We start from the raw sequence: 20,120 nt of genomic DNA on the forward strand, positions 1-20,120 counted from the left end.
CTTGCATTACACAAAACAAAATCGCTTGTATTTTGTACAAATATGTACCACGCGCATGAACAATGAATAAGTGATATTTACTCACGGAACATCACCATGTTGGTGGTATAAATCGCTTGTCAAACGGTTCCATGGTATGCATACTGAACAAAACGATTAAATTGCTATAGTTACCAATTTATGGTGTTGCTGAGATTACTTGTAATTTCGACGTGTGGTTTTGCTTTTGGATTTTCATACCGCAACGAGCATTTCTCTATATTTTATTACGAGGAACAATTTCTTCAAGGGTTTCGTAAATTTAACTCCTGTTACGCTTCAGTTGCTACAGATGAACATTTGCAGATTTGGGTTTTGCAAATTTTCTTACGTTCAGTTAGAAGACGATTGTGGCGGCGTTCTTAAGTTTGCAAAGCGGAGTTTTCAAAAAGGTTTATGCTTTTAACTGTAGCTACTGTGAAACAATGGTGTAATTTTAATTTTGTTCAGATTTACAACTAGCAAACCATTATTATTTGCAGCAACGGAATCTCTGCACAAATATTTTACCTGTAAAAGTGAATAATGGTTCCATTTGACCTTGATAAAATGATAGAGATTGCAAAAGAGTGCAAGTACCTCCCTGAATATGACCTGAAACGACTGTGTGATTATGTGTGTGACTTGTTACTGGAAGAATCAAATGTGCAACCTGTTAGCACACCAGTGACAGTGTGTGGTGACATTCATGGGCAATTTTATGATCTGCTTGAGCTCTTTAAAAATGGTGGGGAGATACCGGAAACAAACTATGTATTTATGGGAGACTTTGTGGATCGTGGGTATTACAGTTTGGAAACTTTTACCTATCTTCTTGCCTTGAAGGCCAAGTGGTCCAATAAAATCACACTGCTGCGTGGAAACCATGAAAGCAGGCAAATTACCCAAGTGTATGGCTTCTATGATGAATGTCAAACAAAGTATGGGAACGCAAATGCTTGGAGGTATTGTACAAAGGTGTTCGACCTGCTGACAATTGCTGCAATCATTGACTCAACCATACTCTGTGTTCATGGAGGCTTGTCGCCGGACATAAAAACCTTGGATCAAGTTAGAACCATAGACAGACAACAAGAGATTCCACACAAAGGAGCATTTTGTGATCTAGTGTGGTCTGACCCTGAAGATGTCGACACTTGGGCAGTTTCACCAAGGGGTGCCGGCTGGCTATTTGGCGCCAAAGTTACAAATGAGTTTGTGCACCTCAACAACCTGTCGTTGATTTGCAGGGCCCACCAGTTGGTACATGAGGGTTATAAGTATATGTTCGATGAAAAATTGGTAACGGTATGGTCTGCACCAAACTACTGCTATAGGTGTGGCAACATTGCTGCAATCCTTGTTATCAAAGAAAAGGGTGATAAAGAGGCAAAGCTGTTTCATGCAGTGCCTGATAATATGCGTGTGATACCAGAGAGAAACACCACTCCTTATTTTCTTTGATTTTATTACCAGGGTCAAACAAATTGTGTTCCACTGTGTAACTGTGTTTAAATGTGTTTTGATGTTCCATTCATGGAAACGCTTGTTTTATTATTTTACCTTTTTCAACTGTGTTGATGCGTTATGATGTGTAGCCTTATCCATATGAAACATTTTGTAGCCATTTCCTGCCCTTGTTTTCCAACTGGTTAGATGCAAATATGGTATGTTTTTCATGACATTAACTTCCCATTAATTTTAAAAATTATAAAATTATTTAGTTTGAAATGACCAACAAAAATTTAGTATTGCTGACTTGGTGACGGTATCATTTGATAGATTTGCAAAACTTCAATTTCGTTCCTTACGCTTTTAAGAATTAATCCAGAGCAAATGGAAGCATTGAGTTGTTGTGAGTTTATTCAGTTTGCCCGTGGGCGTAATGACAGGTCTTGTTGGTACGTGGGCACGTTGACAAATTTTGCACTGAGCAGTCGGTGAAATAATAGATGCGTATAAAGCGTGTTGGACTAGTTTGGGGAATTATTATGAGTGAGAAGTGAATTTAAAAACGGTTAAAAAGGCATTTCGAGATTCTAAACTCTACTCACAAACTATTTGTCGAAGCAAAGCAACGACCGTCGAACTAAAAGTTCAGGCAAATTATTTTGGATGAGAGAAAGGCGGGAGGAACTTTTTTGCAAGTTTGGTGGTGTCAGCGCGTTCGTTGTTGGACAGGCTTGAAAATAAAGGAGCCTATGGTTTTTTTTGCAGTTAAGCGTTAAAATAGTTGCTTTTATATATAAATGCAGGTCTGTTCAATAGTGCGTAGGTTATTCTTGACATTTCCGTTACCCTTTTTTTGAGAAATGAAACCTCGTTTCCAGGTGCTACACAGAAATGAACAATGTTTACCTTCACCTAGACTCATCTTTGCAGGTTAAGCTTGTGTGCTTTTTGTAATGTGTTTCCACCTTTAGGTTGCAAAGTTTGGTTTATTTTCTATGTTGTTTTGTTTCACAAATCTTATTTTCACGTAGGGCCAACGTACCCGAACCCATAAGGAAGACGCAAAGAGTGATATTGATCTTCGCAATGAAGATACGTTTGGTTCAGGAGCAGTAGGTACGTATATTTGTTTTATCAATCTTGTTAATTACAGAATATTGCGACTGCACCAAACTAAGGTAAATGGTTTTCATATCTTTTTTCCAGAGGAGGATTGGGAGTGCGATCACAACCAGCTTGTCCAGTTGGATTTTCCAAAACTAAATCTCCCCAAGCAAAATGCAGGTAGAATCCCTCATCCCTGTGTAATATAACTAAATGCCCGTCAATGTAAAAACATACTACAAGGTTTGCATATGTTTACAGACAGTCCAGTCCATAATGGCCATGTAAATGACCTTGACTCTTTTGTTGGTGGTCCATTACTGTCTCCCTCACAACTTAATGATGATGAATTAGAAATATCTAATCAGCAATTAGCTGCCGCTGTGGAGGAACTGGTTTTAAACAGTGACCAAGATCAAGATGCAATTGACCCGGCAATTGTGAGCTTGAGGAAACAATCGTTGCCATCTCCGGGGGGTTTGTCCGGGACCCCACAGTGAGTCTATTATTTATTGGAATTGTATATATATATATCATATTGCATGCTTCTGTATGTAAATTCCTTAAGTTTTGTTAATGGTGATAGTAAGACTATCACTTTGTTTCATGTTTACAAAATTTCTCTGTTTGCTATCCATGCAGTAAAATATATGCTGAAGCTTGTAAATGTAAACATGTAACACAGTGCCAAAAAAACATACAAACTATTGCATAGAACATTTTCAGAACCATAAATAAATCCAAATGTTAATATTTTTTATTCAGACCCATTGGATTTGCTGGTTTACCTAATAGATTTGCCAATGCCAATGTTACTGCTCTGTTTGGAAATCCTTCACCTGTTTTTGACTCAGATAATATGGTATGACCTAAATATACACAAGACAGTTTTGAACGGTTCATACTTCAATATTTACATGATGAAAATTTGTGAGAAAATATTATCCAGTGGACAAAAAACTTGTATATACATAATTATTATTTTATAGCAAAACATTTGGCATGAAGATTTTCATCAGAAGACCCAGCAGCATCAGCAATCCCAGATACAGAAACTTTTTCCACAATTTCAAAACCTTAGAAAACCATTCAGTGACCAGGTAAATGTTGTGCTTTTGGATTTTTTCATTTACATTTTGCAGGACGTTGTAAATACAAAGTAATAATGTTGTTTACAATTGTGTTTTAACCAATCGCAGATCTGTCTTCCTTGATGGAAAACACCCTTTAAAAGCATTACAAATACAGTCAATTTTTGTACTTTAGTTGGTTTCCACAGATAACCTAAACCACTGGAATGTACTTGTTATAAATGCTACTAAACATGGTCATAGTGTTGCAAGTGCTTGGCCATTCATAAGAAAAATAAGTCGCTGTCCAGAAAGTTAAACTTTTTTGTTTCAATCTTGCAGCTATACTCCCCACATAAAGTTGAAAACAGCATGTCCAAGCCAATAATTTTAAAAGCAGAGGATCTGGAAAGGGAAATGCAGGCTTCACCACCCAGGTAAACATCACTTAATTACACACTAATGATGTTCTGTAACTCACAAAAAAGTGCTCTTTGTGGTTTGTGTAAGACTTGCAAAGCCATCACATAACACAGTAAAAATATTCTATGTTAACAGGTAAAAGTAAACCACATTTTATTTCAGAAAATACCTACACATATTATATTATTGAGGTAATTGACAGCCGTTGATTCCTATTTTAGGATGCACTAAAGCAAGTTGGGCATTCAAAACCCTGTTTTTAGGTCACCTTCCCCTCTGTATGGAGTAAGCATTCCTGAGCGAAATAACTCAAATTTGAATGATGAACATGACCGCTCACTTCCAGCCAGATCAGTGTCACCTGTTTTTGGAAGCCCTAAACCCTCAAACTTGCCGATAGGAACACCACCCAAGCACATCATAATGGATATGATGCACCAATTAGAACAGGTTGGCTTGGTTTGCTTTATTTGGTTGATTTTAAAACTGATAAATTTCGAAGTGATTTGTTATATGATTAATGCCTGTCTGTAAATTTGTGGAATGTATTTATCATATTACACTAAAGGGCTTGCATTCTATCTTGAAGTTTCTAAATTTGTGGTTAAAATATCTACATACATTCCAAGTCTTTATAAACTCGAAGTATGTAATATTGTTACATCCATCTCATAACAACAGAAGCCAAGCTTCATAACATGATTTTCTTGTCAAACTTTACAGATTTCGCCATATTTATCTTACAACGGTAACAAACCTAAAATGCATATCTTCTGACAACAAGACATTTAAAACAAGACCAAAAATATCAATCAACAGCAACAAACAAACTCCCCTGGTTCAAGTCCACATGTGGCGGGAGGTTCAGGTTCTCTTCAGCGTCCTCCTCTACCACCAGGCATCTCTCCCCATCAACTCCCATTCTTCATGCAAGCTCCCCCTCCTCCGCCAAGACTTCCTGTTCACATGGGACATCCTGGGATCAGGATGATGCCTCCACGAATGGCATTTTTGTCACCGGTATGATTGTAATGTATGTCATAGTTGTCACACGCAAAACCAGCTAGTTGTTTTTTATATGTGTAAAACCTGTTATTGGAATATAATGTACTTATTATGTCATTTGTTTTTTATTTCAATAAACAAAGATTATATCTTGTAATTTTACATTTTTGTTTGCATTTAAAACAAGCTGTATACTGTTAAACTTTTTATTTAAAGGCAAGCAGAACTGACTGATACTTTTTGACATTTTTAGGATATCATGCATCGCTTGGGATTAAGACCTCCAAGTCCATTTCACAGCCCAGTTGGTTCTCCAAGGCGTTTTCCTTCACCATCGGGCCCAGTGATGGGCCCAGGGCCTCCTGGCCTTGGTTCTCCTGTAAGAATGCCCCCAGCAGGTTTAATACGACCGGGAATGCGAGGTCCAATTGTTGGGTTCGCTGGCAACATGCCAAGGTAGAAACACACTAATCACTACAGATATGTTCATGATTATTACACAGCTCACAACAGAGGGCACTGTGGTTTGGTTTTGTATAAGGCATGTTCATTCCCGATTTTATCTGTAATTTCACTACTTGTTTGTATCAAATTTAACTATGTTTTGGGTCATGGTTTTATTGAAAAAGGTTATGATTTTGTGTTTATACATCCCCAATGCAAGTCATCTTAGCAAATTTGTGTTATCGTGCTGTTTTTTTCTAGAATGCCAGGAATGAATGCAGTTCGTCTTGGCCCTGGACACTTGCATCCAGAGCATAGTAAATATGTGAGGTTAAGGGAACAGAGAAGGGGAAGAATGGACAGAAGAGGATACAACAATAATCACCAACAGAGGTTTGTGTGTTTTTCGACTGCCGTCGTTGCATGTTAATTATTTTAATCACTGGGTTGTTGTAGTTGTGCAAATAGGTCGAAAACCGCTCTAGTAAGAAACCAGTAAGATAAGAAAAAATATAATGTAACAAAAAAGGTTTTTAGTTGATTTTTGCAATCCCAACTTTCCTTGCCATGGGTTTAGCTCCTTAAATGGGCGTTTTTGTTGCCTGCTAAATCTACATCCCAAACTTTCGTTTGAACAAATATAGATAATAGGGGTTAAGACTTCATTACCTATGACTTAATTATACATACCATCACAGAATGCGGCACCGAGAAGGTATGATTGGAATTCCAGGCGATCCCTATGCCAACATCATGTTACAAAGGGACAAGGACTGGGTGATCAAAATACAAATGATGGCTCTGCAAAGTGATCGACCTGAAATTGACGACTACTATTATCAGGTCTGTAAACACCATTCCAGGAAGTTGGGTGTGTATAACGTTAAACTATCCCATCCTCCACCACCATGTCTGTGGTCTTTAATGTGCGCACAAATGTGTGTATTGTAAAAAAATGAAATAATCTTCTTGTATTTACAGAACTACATAGAGAGGAGGCTCCGAGATGGCAAATTAAACATGGACGATTCTGGTAAAGCAACACAGCGTCTCATAACACCAACAAAGCCCAATTTGGACAACAAAAAATATGTACCAGGTGAACTAAAATTAACATGTAAAAAATCAACATGGAACCTTGTAAATCAAAACAGTGGCCAACTGTATGCAGCTAACCATCAATATTTTGTACTTTAGTGCAATTCACCAACTCGCTTGGAAAGCTGACAGCATCAAGCGTTTACAACCCGAGGCAAATTATCGACATTGCACCGAGTCAGGATGAAGAAACCGTAGTAAGATGGTGTTGAGTTGAAATGTCCGTCGGAAAAATTTATGCAAACCATTTTTGTTTCAGAGTCAAGACGAAAGCAAACAAACCCTTAGTAAACGGCTGAAAATCTACAAAACAATAGAAAAGGTTGGTGATTGCTTTTTCTTTTGTTATGAACAAATTAAACTTCACAACGTGACATGTTAATTGAATATAGGCTTATGTGCTGGTGATATCCCTGGAAGAAATAGAAGCCCAGCTTATGTTTACTGCAATGGATGATGTCGGAAGGTAATTCGAAAACAACTACACAATCTGGCAAGTTGTTTTGTTACGTCATAGTTATATTTTTGCAATTCTGCTGCAGAGAACAAATTGAACTTGAACTAAAATCGAAGACGGAGAATCTTGAAGAAGTTCTTGGACTGAATGACAACAGTCGCTTCAGTGTACACGACGATCCAATCTTCCAAGTTCTTAAAATTAGAAAGGGAAAGAAACTTATCATGAGGTCTCTCGGCTACCTAAAACAAGTATGTCTTTCACTTCAACTTTCAGCCATTTTAGAGATGTACTTATTTTGCTCTATATGTTCAGGCCCATGCAATCCTTGTGGTGCAGTCTGTCCTCTCACATCTTGCCATTCTGATCAAACGTGATTCTCGTGATGGGGTAAGTACCATACTCCTAGTGTTTGAAAATCCTTAACATTTTACCAAACCCAAAAATTTAAAATTAGATAACAGTTAACAACTAGTCTGATATAGCAAATTGTTTGGTGAAACTGTCCAAAAGTGATTTATGGTTGCTGAAGATTTACCCAGTATGTGTTAGGTCCTGCATGAAATGTATGGCCCTATAAGCGAAGTGTTGTCATCCCTGGACATGGAGCAACTTGTCCCCCTTTGCTCTGTGTTGTCCACCTTTGCACTTACTGCTGCTGTCAAAGACCAGGTTCATACCATGTGTATTTTTGTGTAGAATTAATATTTTTTGTATCACTTGTTTATGTATAAAGTGTACTTAAACAACAACCCCAGGGTCAGTACTTGGCATTTTTGCCAAATCGGGCCCTGGGGCTTTGAGCACCCCCAAAATGAGCCCCCACTCTTCAGGGCCCTGCAGTTTACAAGAGGACCCATTCCCCACATTATCTATATCAAGCCGTGACAGTAAGGTATTGTTGCATTGCAGGTTGGGATATCGTTGATATGCAAGTTGCTCTGCTGCGGTAAACAAGCTCAGGGAAATGAGACTACTAAACACGAGCAATGGTAAGTGTACCCAGCGATATAAGGATTATTCATGAACGTAAATACAGCATCACAATGGTTTACCTTTTCCGTGTAAATTCAATTGTTTTTTTTAGCCGATTCGGCTTTATTACAAAACTGGAGAGTTTTTTTTATCTCCATCACTAAAAATTCTCGTGTTCACCTTCACTTTACAAACCTCGTTGCGTAACTAATAATTTTTTTCTCAGGCAAAAATTCGTTGTCGACGTATCGGACGCCATGTTGGCCGTCACTAACCCGAAAGGAGGACGCCAGGCCCGTCCGAGCGTCCCTTCCCCTTTGTTGGAGGAATTTCCCATCGACGTGTTCGACATTCTGGCCGGAGAAACGCCCCCTGCCACGCCCACCGATAAACTGCGCACGTCCTTCGACCAGTTGGTGGCAGCAAAAAGTGCCACCTTCAGTTAAAGAGCTTATTTTCGCTCGTAGAGAAATCTATCCATGTAGCTAGTGCTTGTCGCTAGGGGGCGATACTTGATTTTAAACGTAAAGTTACTCGTACAGCTGAAACCTACCTTGTAAAAAATGTGCTGTTGAAACTGTGACAAAAATTGAAAATTTGCCATCTTATAATACGACTTAAAAACGAACTCCTCATGTACATAAGCAATCCACATTAGCAATAAGACAAGCGTATATTCGCACATTAGTCTTAAACCACGATATGATGTAATTTTATACGCATATATAGGCAAACTTAATAATATCGCGCCATTGGTTTGTTAGTGTGTCACGTTCCTTGTGGCAAATTGCTATAATATAATCAATTCTTTTTACTGTTCGAACTGCAACAGCATTTGTACAAGGCCAATCACATCACAAGTTCATTACTATGGCACGTGAATATGCCTGCGCGCGTATAAGGCGCAATATCTCAGTTAAGTTTGCTTTGGTGCAACTTTTCCCCATAAATGCGATTGGTAATCTACGTAGCATTGATTGCTCTTGTACAAATGCGGTTCCCAATATGTCACGTGCTTTAACTACATATTTGTTGTTTTAAGCCAAAAACTCACACCTTTCTTTTCGATTTTGTAAGAGCAGGCGCCGGGTTGGCGCTGGGCTCATTGCGGTTAATCTATACCGCGGAGGTGAAATAGGTTATGCCTCTTGAGCTCATCCGACCCCAAAATTCTATGGGACGTGACGTCACTTTAATAATAAAATCTTAAACCTGCACGCATGTCTTGTCATTGGGATCAAACTGCTATGTAGAATTGTGTGAATGATTGAAACAGGATTACTTAACCGGAAAGGTTTCCACTAAAAGGGTTCGAAGGTTTGTTGAGAAAAAAATCTTGTTTATTTTTAGCAAAACAATACACCGTAATTGAACTCGATTCCTGATGTAATCGAACTAGACGTGCAAAAGTTAAAATGACATTACCGAGTCTGGCGCTTATGAGAGGAATTTACTTTTCTTATTGTGACAGAAAGGGGTTTTGAGTTACAAATTTTCGCTATAAGAAGCAGAACGTATCGAGAGGCTTTGCTACATCTGATAATGTCGGCCAAACTTGTTGGCGTGGTTGGGATCAAGCAGAATCTAACTGGTTCAAAATTCGGGAAATTTTCCTTTTCTGTGACAGCGCAGATATGACAGGTTGTGTGGTTCAGAAAAAAAATTAACATTTTATTTGGAACCATTTCAACACTTGGAAATTTCAAGGCCCAAAATTTGTTCTATTAATTTGAAATAGGGTGTTTTAGCTTGCAAAAGAGTTAAACGGACTGTTTGTATGCTAAATTTTGCATTTAATACCAATACGAAGTACAAGCTTGATTCTTATATCTGCACTTCATCAACACACAAAACATTAACGTGCTGCAACTTGTTTTCTGCAAACGACGCACTAAATTTCTCAACAATAAATCAAAGCGACAACAGCATCGATAGATGGCCCGCTGACACCTCATATAATTTGTTAGGTTGCGTGCAAATGCCGGTGGTTAAACGGAGAAAAAGTGAAACAGAAGAATGCTGGGCAAAACTGCAAACGAGGCAACAACGCACACAGTTATATTTGTTGTTTAATCATGCGGCTGCAGCTTATCATCAATTTTTCAGGGATTGAAACTTAATCTTGCGTGCCTGAAGGCAATAAGATAATGTACGTGTGACGTCATAACGCTTATTTATACCTAACAAAGAAAACAAGAGGTTTGGAACTTGAAATGTCATTTTTTAATACGTATAGCTGCATGTTTTGTTTTGTTTTTGTTAAAAACGCGAAATAATAGTCAAAGAGTTTTTATTGCCCTTTTCACAGAAAAAAAGCGACACGGCCCGCGAACACCGCTGTTTATCAGTCGTCACACCCTGGGCCCGCCATAGACCCGGCAACATAGATAAATATATGTGTAAACGCGCGAGCCTTTCTGGTACATCATGCCCACACTTATTTAGGTTTAAATTTGCTGAGCCGGATTTTACGCAAACCGACCTCCAATGCAAAACGCGCGTATATAAAATATGTATGTACAAAAGCGTGCACGTTGCTGGCAAATTTAAGATGGGGGAAATGTCATAGAAAAGACATAAAAAACTGACGGCCGACAATTTGGCAAGACGCATTCCCCAAGCAGAAAGAAAAGTACAAAAAATTGAGCAAAAGAAAAAGCGACTCAAAGCAAATCTTATGTCCAATCTTTTAAAAAGCGGAATCTTTTAGCAGTTGACTTGCGGATTTTGCAAATCCACTTGGGTTCATCTTTTATTCCTTATTAGGTTAAGAACGGCGTCGGCCAAGTCGCGGAAATAAAAGATTGACGTCGGTGACACTTCTCCGAGGGCCTTTTCAATGGCGGATTTGCTGAAAATGAACGTAAAGTGGCAAAATTAGGCATGACTGCAACAAGATGATAGGGAAAGCATTGTCGTTGCAAGTTTCTAAAGGCTTGATTACACTTGTGTATGAACTTTGAACAATGTACTAAAATGTCATACAAGATGTGTAGCGTGTACTGTCTTTTGCTGATGAATTGTTAGTTGTCAGAAATATTTTACACGAATTTGTATTTTTTGTAAGTGTTATCCATTCGCACACAAAAAATTACATAAAAAATTTAAATTTTTACGAAGCAGCAGTCGTAGCAGTTTGCTTGATAGCGAATGTAGGCTTGTTTGTATGGCAACGTCAACAAAGCAGTCTGTACACTTACTCGTATTTGCCAAATGAGGTTTCTGATTCGAGGAAGGTGTAGCAAACCGGTTTAAACGCGGTGGAATCGTCGTCCCGGACAAAGTCGAACCGGACTTGGAAGCTTGAAAATAAGGTTCTAAAATGCTAATTTTGCCAAATATATTGTTCGCTTTCAAAAACGACTAAAAAGTACAAGAAAAAATTAAAAAATTTACGCCGTCAAAGACTAACCTGCACAAGTTAGGTGAATCCCCATCAAAATCGGCGACCACCGACTTTTCCTTCAGGAAAATACCGACGTTGGAATAAAAAGACTGCACCGAACTTATTTGCTTTAGGAGGCGCCTGGCCTTCGATACATGGATTGATGCGAAATTGATTGCCTGCGAAAAAACTCGTGGTCACATCAGTAGACACACGCGGTACAGTATATAAGGTAGGCTTTCCAACTTTGATGAACCGTTGACACATTAACTCTAACAACGTACCATGACGAAGCAACTAAAAAGTGTTGACCCGTTTTTTAGGACGAATTCGCTTGCGTAATACGATAATTAGTTTTTTAATCACTAGAGCAGCTGAATAGTTATGCAGTCTGTTATGGAACCAAAATTATACTGAAGTCTCAAAGTATAGGCTTGCAACGCACCAACAACATTAGAATGACGTACCAGTGCGTCGTGACGCACCATTGAGGAACCTCTGGTATCCGGTAATACTTAAATATGACAACAGACATCACAATACACTAAGTAGCCTACGATTGTTGCACTTTTGATTATATTCTTTCAATCGAATAAAGACAAGACTCTACTGAGGGGTAAAACCTTCAATTACCGTTTTTACCCATAGTATTGAAAATGTCAGGCGGGGTACAATTTAGTTCATATCGGGGTTTTATCGTCATTACTTACTCGATGGATTGAATCTTTGTTGGGACCTTTTTCGAGAAGCACCGTGGATGTAAGGTTCCGCTGAAGTAACCCGATGACGAATTTAGAATTCATCTTTTGCCGTCTCGTTAGTTTTGCATCTGCGCGTAAAACGTACTTTCAGCTCATTTTAAATCAAACTGTAGCTGGTATGGTAACTCTGGAGGGCGTTTGCCGTGGATTGGTCATGGAGTTTATACAATAACACAGCAGTGACTTCGTCAAAATAAGCATCTAATTACTGCTTGAAATTCAACTAACGTTTCTTGTGATAGTTAGGAAGAAAAAGGTGCCGAGAAACGCAAAAAGTTACTTACGTTGCAGATTGTCGTCAACATTATAACAGTCGACTTCTTGTTTGTCAGTTTTTGCGTAAATCGCACGAACGATCAAAGAATTGTTCAAAAAACTGAAGTCGGTCGACCGCTCGTCGTCTTTCACAAGCTTCCAAAAACAATGCCTACAACATAATTTTCTATCAAGCACAAGAGAATCAAAACATCCCTCAATTACGAGACAAATGCGACTTGATCTGTAGCCAGTGTTGTCTGCCAAATATCCGCCCTATTTTTAAAGTTTAATGTGCAGCAACTTGTCATTTGGCCAGCGTTTTGACGTGACAAGAATTCCAATGTCCTTTAAACGTTTTGTTTGTTAGGTCTGTGATTCTCCAGTCAAAAAAGATCGTTTTACAGGCACTTTTAAATGAATATTCCAAACATCGGAATAAACGAGAATCACATGAGAGGTGGGTAAGATTTTGTTACTGTTTCTGAAGCTCCAAGTCTTCTGCGGCTTTTTTCCTCCTCTCCTCCTGCTCCCGCTCCGAGCACTCCTTCTCCTCAACCATGCTCCAGAGATGCTCCAGTTTGCTCTTCATCTCCGCCCGTCGTCCAGTGGCTTTCGCTCTCGACTCCTCAGCATATTTAAGGTCTGGAAACGAGAATTTCAAATGCAAAAACTTTGCTAAGGGCAAGAAATCGTTGTACGCAAAGTAAAGCACTGTCAGGCTGACATTGATGAAATTTTTCATAAAACACCCTTAGGTACTTAGAAACACAAGTTACGGATCTACTCATAATTCTTAGAATAAGAACGTATAGTCATGTCAGCTTTGTAATCGTGGAAATAGACGAACCGCATTATTTTCAACATATGATGATATAAGCTCTTGCCGAAACGTTTTACATAAATAAAACATGTCAATGTTTTCAAAGTTTCGACCAGTCCCTTTATCCTCACCCTTAGGTACGACTCCCCTTTTTACTTTGGTTAAGGCAGTGGCTTCCAACCTGTATTCTAACGCAGATATACGATTCATTACGAAACCTATGCCACTAATGAGTGAAAAGCCACTTTTTCGCATTATTTGTGGACCAGGCCCTTTGTGAATGTGTAATTTCTAAATAAAGTCAGCTTTTCAATGTATAGGTTATAGTTTCTCCGCACCAAACTTGAATGTTCGCGTACCACGTATGACTCGTGTACCACCGGTCGGGAGCCACGACGGTTAAGGGGACTCCCCGTTGCTAAAGCCCGCCGTCGTTTTTATTCTTCTAAACCCCCTAACGTACAAACTCACGGTTCGCCTCGAAAACAGAACCTAACTCAGCAAACCGAACGCGCATCACAACAAGTGACAATAGGGCGTTCATGCCTGAATTGTACATTTGCACAGTTTTTTGTGCTAATACCGTAGGCGTCGCAATAACTCACTCTTTGAGAGATTCGAGATTTCTTCGCTTTGTTCTTTGTAACAGTCGATCTGCTCGTCTGTCGGGGGGTCATCCGGGAGGGCTTGTAGCTGTTCAACCGCGACCGCATTCGCTGCGAAAATCAGCTAATGTAAAAGAGCCAGCGTTGTTACGTTTTTTTACAGCCGCTAGAAAAAACATGTTGCCGTTTAACACAGGCACTAACGTTGTTGAAAACGTTCTGTGTTTTCTACGCACATGGTATTGTTAGTATTAAACTGTGCAGTATATCCCGCGTATGTGCATTTTCTATTTTGGAGTTAAACCTTTCACATCTTAGCAGTGTCAATACTTGCGCCCATACCGTCGATTTCGGTCAGCTATTGGCAGGAAGTAACCTGGCCAAAATGCACAGGAAAAATGTGTATGACGTCACAGTGGAGAATCCATTGTGTGTTGTCACTACTTAGGGCCACAGATGTAGTACCTCGTTCAAGGTCTTCAACCGCCGCTTGCATAAGCTCTTCGATTTTTCCAAACTGGTTAAGGCAGTTGCCTATGGGCTCAAGGTCATTTTTGTATGTGTCTTCTTTCAGTTTTGCCAGAGCTTTATTCAACTTTCCTTTGTCTCTCTTCCATTCTGCCTGCATTGCAGATAAACAATGTTCAGGAATTGTGTATAAGCTGCAGACAGATGGCCACTGTTTTGACCTAAAAGGTCTCATCAGTGCAGCTGGTGTGACTGTAAGACGACTTTGCTGACCAAATGGCCAAGCAAAGACTTCCACTTTGTGTTCAGGAAGTCTAACTAAACAACTACAAGTGTTTAACGTTGGGGTAGATTTGTACAAATATGACCACTATTTGGTGATTGTTTGCATTGCTACCTGAATTGAATTTTCAAAATGAGACACAAAGTCAACAATTGAATGGTGAAAATCAATTTTCTTATGTTTGTATTTTTGTCCAGAGCTTTCCAATATTTATTATTGCCTGTCACCACACTAATTGGGCAAGGGATTCGCATTTCTTGTCATTGTATTGAACCCACATAAAACTATACGAGAAAAGGGCGATAAGTAGTTTTTTTTAATAGTGGTTTATTGCCATATCTCCTAAAGTAGCTCATTTTAAAAACCATTAGACAACAAATCTCATAATAGGCGAAACAAAATTTTCCTTTACGTCATTGCATGGCCATGCCATTAAATTTGTGTACCAAACTAGAAAAGATTGAAAGCCACAGGTCTACGAGACCAAATTTCAACAAACACAGCGTACAGCATATAAAAAAAGCAACACTTACTTTAGCCACCTGCCTGCAGCGGGAGGCGAGACTTTCAACCTCAGCTCTCAGATGTTCACTTTCCTCCTCCGATCCGAACCTGATCCTCCTCATCACCTCAGTGTTGTTTGCATGAATCTGTTGTTCCAAACCCTCCACCTCTTCAGAGAGGCTGCAACATATAAAACATGCATGCATGCTAACAGACAAGCTTTAATAGAAGCCCTTGGGTCAAATCCAGCCTGTTGGTTCATTTAATCTGGCCTGCCAAATGTTGGAAAATTTATGTTGCTTTTATGGCATTTCGGCTATATATGGCTTTTACACATTGATTATCATATATAGGTTCATAAACTGCCATGAAAATACTCACATAGCCCACTGGCATGCATGTCAAATCTTTTACTAAAATATGTGGCCTGTAGCTATAGTACATTTTGATTGACACCTATCAATGGCACATATCACACCTTTCCATTTTCTGTTGCACTGATTGAAGAAACTTGTTACAAATTGGGTTGCTTCGAGCATATACAAACACTGCTTCCGCTCTTTCACCAATATTTTCTGGTTTCTTGTGCGGTACTAAGCTCTGTCCACGCTTCATTGTCTAAAATAAAAAAAATAATGCACATTTTAGGTATATACTTATTATGGTTATGAACTACAATTTGCTGCTGCAATTTTGAAAGTGCATTACACAACAAAATGTGATGGGTGCCATGAGCTACTATCTACAATAGTTTTAGGCAAAAATTCAGTTTAAAAAAATCTTTGTTAAACCTTTGGGTAACAACAATTCAGGTAAAAAAAATGTTTGCTGCTTTTGAGGTTTCCTGTTAAATCAGATAAAAAAGTTTGGGAAACACTGCTCTAACCAACCCAAACTAAGTTAATCTGTTGTTAAGACCAACACAAATGCAAAAAACGCAGAACAGCAAGAATGTACAGTTTATATATACAATTAGTAACCTTTATGTAGGATCCCAATCGCACATCAGTATAGTTTTGCAGGAAGTCCTGTATTCCAATGCTATCAGGCTAACAAACAAAAAAATGTTCAGTGAAACAGTGAATAAACCTATTTTTGAGACAACAGGAAAACGTACCAGGACTTTCTGAATTTCTGTCATCGAGGTCAACATCAACAACGCATCTTGAGTTGAAGGTAGTTCGGTTATCCTAAAAATATATATATGTCGGTGGAATAACACTTGATAGCAAACTTTACATTATATTGATACCTATCCTCCTTGTTCTGCAAGTCTGTTTTTTCTGCAAGACCTGCCTTGCTAGAGCTGTCATCCAATGACTCAACATGGTCAGGTACATCCAAGCATATTTTCTTTTCCGCACTCACTTCTTTCTCTTCTTGTGTTTCTGGTGAAGCCTCCATTTCTTCACTGTGCCTCTTGCCACCTCTGGAAGGATCCAGTACCGGACTGCCCTCAAATAAGTCACATTTCTCCTCTTCACAGTTTTCGAGGGGTGAGAACTTGAACATATTGTCGTCTGACTTGCCTTCAAGCATTGCCCGTGGCGTGCAGTCCTGCTCATCAGAAAAACACTCCTCACCGAGAACTTGCTCCGGAGATACAAGGTCATTTATCTCGTCCTCTGCTACCATACTGGAAGACAGCATTCTGTCAGTGTACTTTTCTGGTGACTGTATGGAGGTAACGTCGTTTTCGAGAGGTGAATGAGGGTACTGTGGACTCTTTGGCGACTGGGTAATGGTATCGCTAAGGCCGAGTCGATCAAATTCTTCATCAGTACGAAGCGACTGCGACGAATGAATAATATGTCGAGTATACAAACTTATTGAGTTTCTTGCCTTGGACAGTTTGGTGAAATCAGAGGAGACCCCTTGGGCATTACCCCCATTTGCTTGGTCCATCACATCGTTCTTGATCAACATGTTTTCACTATGATGGCCCTTCGGTGTGGTCACATATAGGGCACTAGTAGCGACAACCCTATTTTCAGGTGATGTTTCCACCATGCTGGGTTCAGCGTAATCTTTAGGGTATAGAGTTAAAAACTCATTTATTTTACCACCACCGCTGGGGCTATTGGCTTCAGGTACAGGTTGCACCATGGTAAACTCCATTCCTTCAGTAGAGACCTCTTTATCAAATACCTTAGGCATGCATGTCAACTCAACACTGTCATTGAGGCCCATGTTCGTATGGTCATTTGTCTCGGACATATTACCACTGCCGCCACCAGGCCCCTGATTATTGGACACAATGCATGTGAATTCCAATTCATTTCTCTCGTCAGACTGCATGGTTCGAATTGGTGAGAGGACACTTTCGGATGATGGCAAAACTGCCTTCTTTTGGGGTGTCAGAAATGGTGAGGTTACATGATGTTGTATTACAGATGTCAGTTTGCATGTCACCTCCATATCCTGTTGATTGAGATCTGGTGCTATTGATTCATTTGTGACATCGCTATTAGCTTCTGTCATCTGTAGAGCAGAGACCTTGTTTTTGATTATCCATGAAGGCATTGATAATGGAGGGCTTGGTTCAGGTATTGGGGCATCATAGCCAGAACTGACCGATACTTGGTCGGGCACATGCACTGTCATTTCCACTGTTTCATTGAGGAAAACAGTATTGTCCCCATCATTGCCATCCATTGGATTATCTGAGTCTGCTGTGGAATCGGGACGAATTGAGGTTGGCGGCCGAGCACTGTAGTTCCTCGCAGCCAGGGGTGGCAGCGACTTATTCGGGATGGCATCGGTCAATATCACACTGGAGTGAAGTGTGTTGTAGGCATTATTTTCACATATTATTTCCACGGACACCCCGGAGGGCGAGGCTAAAGGCGCTTTTTCCATCCTGTCAACTGTGCTTGATTTAGAGCTAGAAAGAAGGAACGAAGGCACTGGGACATTTTTCAATGAATCAACTACAGCAGTGTCCTCTTCGTCCTCGTTCATGTTGTAAAGAGGAAAACCAGGTTCATCTTCACTGGTTTCTTCCTTAATCATGAACATTGGCTCCAGCGGAGTCTGCTTCAATGGCAGCATGGCTTCACCATTGAAAGGAACCTGCTTTCCTGTCGACTGTTGCTTGTCATGAGATGCTCGTTGGAAGGCAGTGGAACAGATAGTGGTCAATTCCATGTTGGAATCATTAAACTGCATGAAATACAAGAAATATTTGTGAAAGTTTTATTGCACATCACTGCATTTGACATGTTAAAACCCCAGATGACCAAACTGTGTTCAGGAATAAACAAATTACTTGAAATTTTTTAAAGCATAGTCATTTTAATGTTAACTTCCTTTTATCATGAACCTAAATTTACTGAAGACACATCAGACTTAAACACATCTCTTACTGCATCAGAACTTGTAGTTGGGCACTGGTTTGATGCAAGTGGGGCAAGTAGAAGAGATGACAAACTGCTTACATCCATGTCAGAGGATGGTTTTTTGGTCGGAACAGCACAACTTAACCGAGATGCATCACTGATGTTAGTTGTGTCTGGTGAAAACACACATTTTAATCTACATTTGTGTTGGTGTGTGGTGTCCATATTTCATCAGGCAAATGTCCACAACTGACATTATGTGATGGTAAATAATTTCTTAGTGGTAATATATATACCTATTATAGACCAACAATTTATGTATAATATCACATTTATAATTTTAGTAAACATTTAAAACTCATTAAATGTTAATACTTACCAACATGTAACGTGGGGTCCGGCCATTTTTCGGCAATATCCGCAACTCGTGTAATTTCCCTGTTGATTGTATGCTCATTACAATACACTATAACCATGCACAAACTGTTAAACTTTAAATTGATTTTCAAGACAAAAAACATGGACAAAAAAGAAAGTATAGAATGAACATTTAAAATGGCAGTTTTAACAAACTGTGGTAAAAAATGTATTATAAATAACTTTCTTACTTCACTTGGTAAGTGTTGGCAAAACTAACTCTTCGTTTCAGTCCTTTGCGATCTTCTTCAGTCTTGCAAATAAAAAGTACGTAAAGATTTTTTTACCAATGTCTTAGTGAAGGCATATATGATAGTTTTTGAGTAACTATCCTTTTGGCACAAGTTAAGGTGACTGATCTAATGCACATCAATGCTTTAACAGATACACAAGCAAAAGCATATGATGGTCATATGTGTATTACCATAGTTACATCAAAAGCATTGGAGTCGACATCAGCTAAAGATTTTCGGTTCTTCAATATCTGTTTAAACAAATAAACCTGATGATTTTGGAAGAACTAGACTGTGCAAGCGGCAAAATTAGTGGAATTATAAAACGTCTTACAAGACAAGATAACATATTAAATGTAGCAAAGATTAATAAACATTTGCATGTCCAAAACCATATCTACCGATGATCTGCGTTTCTTTTTCTGTCTTGCTTCCATACTCCAACAAACATCCACGACATACAAGACAAACTCCACAGAGGTAGCTCTGAAACTTGTATTACATGCAAAAAAAAAATTACTGACCTACAACAAAAAAGTAATTGCAACTTGAACAAAAATTCACACTTGTTTTAGCTTTTTAGTAATTGTAATCAAAATAACAAAGTCATTATTGCAAAGTTTCTGCTTCATTTTTAAAGTCAAACGAAATTCAAATGAATGTGTTGCATTGGCTTGTTACATTTTATACACGTTACAACCTGCCTTGCTTCAGAAATACAATTTGTAAACACAATATATGTGCAATTTTGTTTTAGGTATACTTTAAAGCTAAAATAAATAAAGATTAGATGAAATTCAGAACCGCGCTTCAAAGCAATATTTGCAGTAACTAAACGAATGGAAATGGTACAACATCACAAAAATCCGAACAATCCAAACCCCGCAATGGCGCTTTATTTACAAACGAAACGGAGTCGTTGTTATGTCATGCTTTCAGTTCCGCGAACACCAGAGTATTTCAAAATGACGTGCCCAAGACACTAATAAAAGTTGAAAATAA

At 39.0% G+C, this 20,120-nt stretch overlaps 3 protein-coding genes across 4 annotated transcripts; 2 read left to right on the plus strand and 1 right to left on the minus strand.

Moving 5' to 3' along the window:
• The first annotated feature begins 525 nt into the window (after nucleotides 1–525).
• LOC145888532 (serine/threonine-protein phosphatase 6 catalytic subunit) lies at nucleotides 526–1,843 on the plus strand. Its single transcript, XM_082979302.1, has one exon. The coding sequence runs from the start codon at nucleotides 565–567 to the stop codon at nucleotides 1,480–1,482; it is 918 nt and encodes a 305-aa protein (XP_082835428.1). The 5' UTR covers nucleotides 526–564; the 3' UTR covers nucleotides 1,483–1,843.
• A 423-nt stretch (nucleotides 1,844–2,266) lies between these two features.
• On the plus strand, nucleotides 2,267–9,257 carry LOC145888807 (protein PAT1 homolog 1-like). Its single transcript, XM_082979664.1, has 21 exons — nucleotides 2,267–2,400; nucleotides 2,502–2,586; nucleotides 2,677–2,754; nucleotides 2,836–3,070; nucleotides 3,340–3,436; nucleotides 3,564–3,674; nucleotides 3,987–4,081; nucleotides 4,331–4,517; nucleotides 4,887–5,087; nucleotides 5,326–5,528; nucleotides 5,778–5,909; nucleotides 6,215–6,359; nucleotides 6,498–6,615; nucleotides 6,714–6,811; nucleotides 6,874–6,936; nucleotides 7,007–7,080; nucleotides 7,157–7,322; nucleotides 7,387–7,461; nucleotides 7,624–7,743; nucleotides 7,984–8,063; nucleotides 8,273–9,257. The coding sequence occupies exons 1-21, from the start codon at nucleotides 2,362–2,364 to the stop codon at nucleotides 8,490–8,492; spliced, it is 2,622 nt and encodes an 873-aa protein (XP_082835790.1). The 5' UTR covers nucleotides 2,267–2,361; the 3' UTR covers nucleotides 8,493–9,257.
• A 667-nt stretch (nucleotides 9,258–9,924) lies between these two features.
• Nucleotides 9,925–19,638, minus strand: LOC145888705 (uncharacterized). 2 transcript variants are annotated; one of them, XM_082979526.1, is made up of 18 exons: nucleotides 19,520–19,638; nucleotides 19,310–19,369; nucleotides 19,077–19,138; nucleotides 18,848–18,906; nucleotides 18,496–18,641; nucleotides 16,383–18,292; nucleotides 16,248–16,320; nucleotides 16,111–16,179; nucleotides 15,609–15,748; nucleotides 15,160–15,310; nucleotides 14,341–14,497; nucleotides 13,876–13,986; nucleotides 12,927–13,092; nucleotides 12,477–12,619; nucleotides 12,142–12,260; nucleotides 11,459–11,610; nucleotides 11,247–11,348; nucleotides 9,925–10,897 (listed from the first exon to the last, which is right to left on the minus strand). In XM_082979526.1, exons 1-18 carry the CDS (start codon nucleotides 19,553–19,555, stop codon nucleotides 10,792–10,794), a joined length of 3,762 nt encoding a protein of 1,253 aa, XP_082835652.1. In that variant the 5' UTR covers nucleotides 19,556–19,638; the 3' UTR covers nucleotides 9,925–10,791. The 2 variants fall into 2 exon arrangements, with proteins under 2 accessions (XP_082835652.1, XP_082835653.1); XM_082979527.1 differs by having other exon boundaries at nucleotides 18,487–18,641.
• Between the last annotated feature and the right edge of the window lie 482 nt (nucleotides 19,639–20,120).

Source organism: Ascidia mentula, chromosome 2 (assembly GCF_947561715.1).
Source record: "Ascidia mentula chromosome 2, kaAscMent1.1, whole genome shotgun sequence".
Taxonomy (NCBI): domain Eukaryota; kingdom Metazoa; phylum Chordata; class Ascidiacea; order Phlebobranchia; family Ascidiidae; genus Ascidia; species Ascidia mentula.

What these genes read in the sequence shown, in the direction of transcription:
- LOC145888532 (XM_082979302.1), top strand. Translation starts at nt 565, where the DNA reads ATGGTTCCATTTGACCTTGATAAAATGATAGAGATTGCAAAAGAGTGC.
- LOC145888807 (XM_082979664.1), top strand. Translation starts at nt 2,362, where the DNA reads ATGAACAATGTTTACCTTCACCTAGACTCATCTTTGCAG. An exon ending in GTTTGGTTCAGGAGCAGTAG is followed by an intron (nt 2,587 to 2,676) that starts GTACGTATATTT and finishes TCTTTTTTCCAG; the next exon opens with AGGAGGATTGGGAGTGCGAT. An exon ending in ACTACTAAACACGAGCAATG is followed by an intron (nt 8,064 to 8,272) that starts GTAAGTGTACCC and finishes TTTTTTTCTCAG; the next exon opens with GCAAAAATTCGTTGTCGACG.
- LOC145888705 (XM_082979527.1), bottom strand. Translation starts at nt 19,555, where the DNA reads ATGGAAGCAAGACAGAAAAAGAAACGCAGATCATCG. An exon ending in CAGAAATTCAGAAAGTCCTG is followed by an intron (nt 16,180 to 16,247) that starts GTACGTTTTCCT and finishes TTTGTTTGTTAG; the next exon opens with CCTGATAGCATTGGAATACA. An exon ending in GATTCACCTAACTTGTGCAG is followed by an intron (nt 11,349 to 11,458) that starts GTTAGTCTTTGA and finishes CTTATTTTCAAG; the next exon opens with CTTCCAAGTCCGGTTCGACT.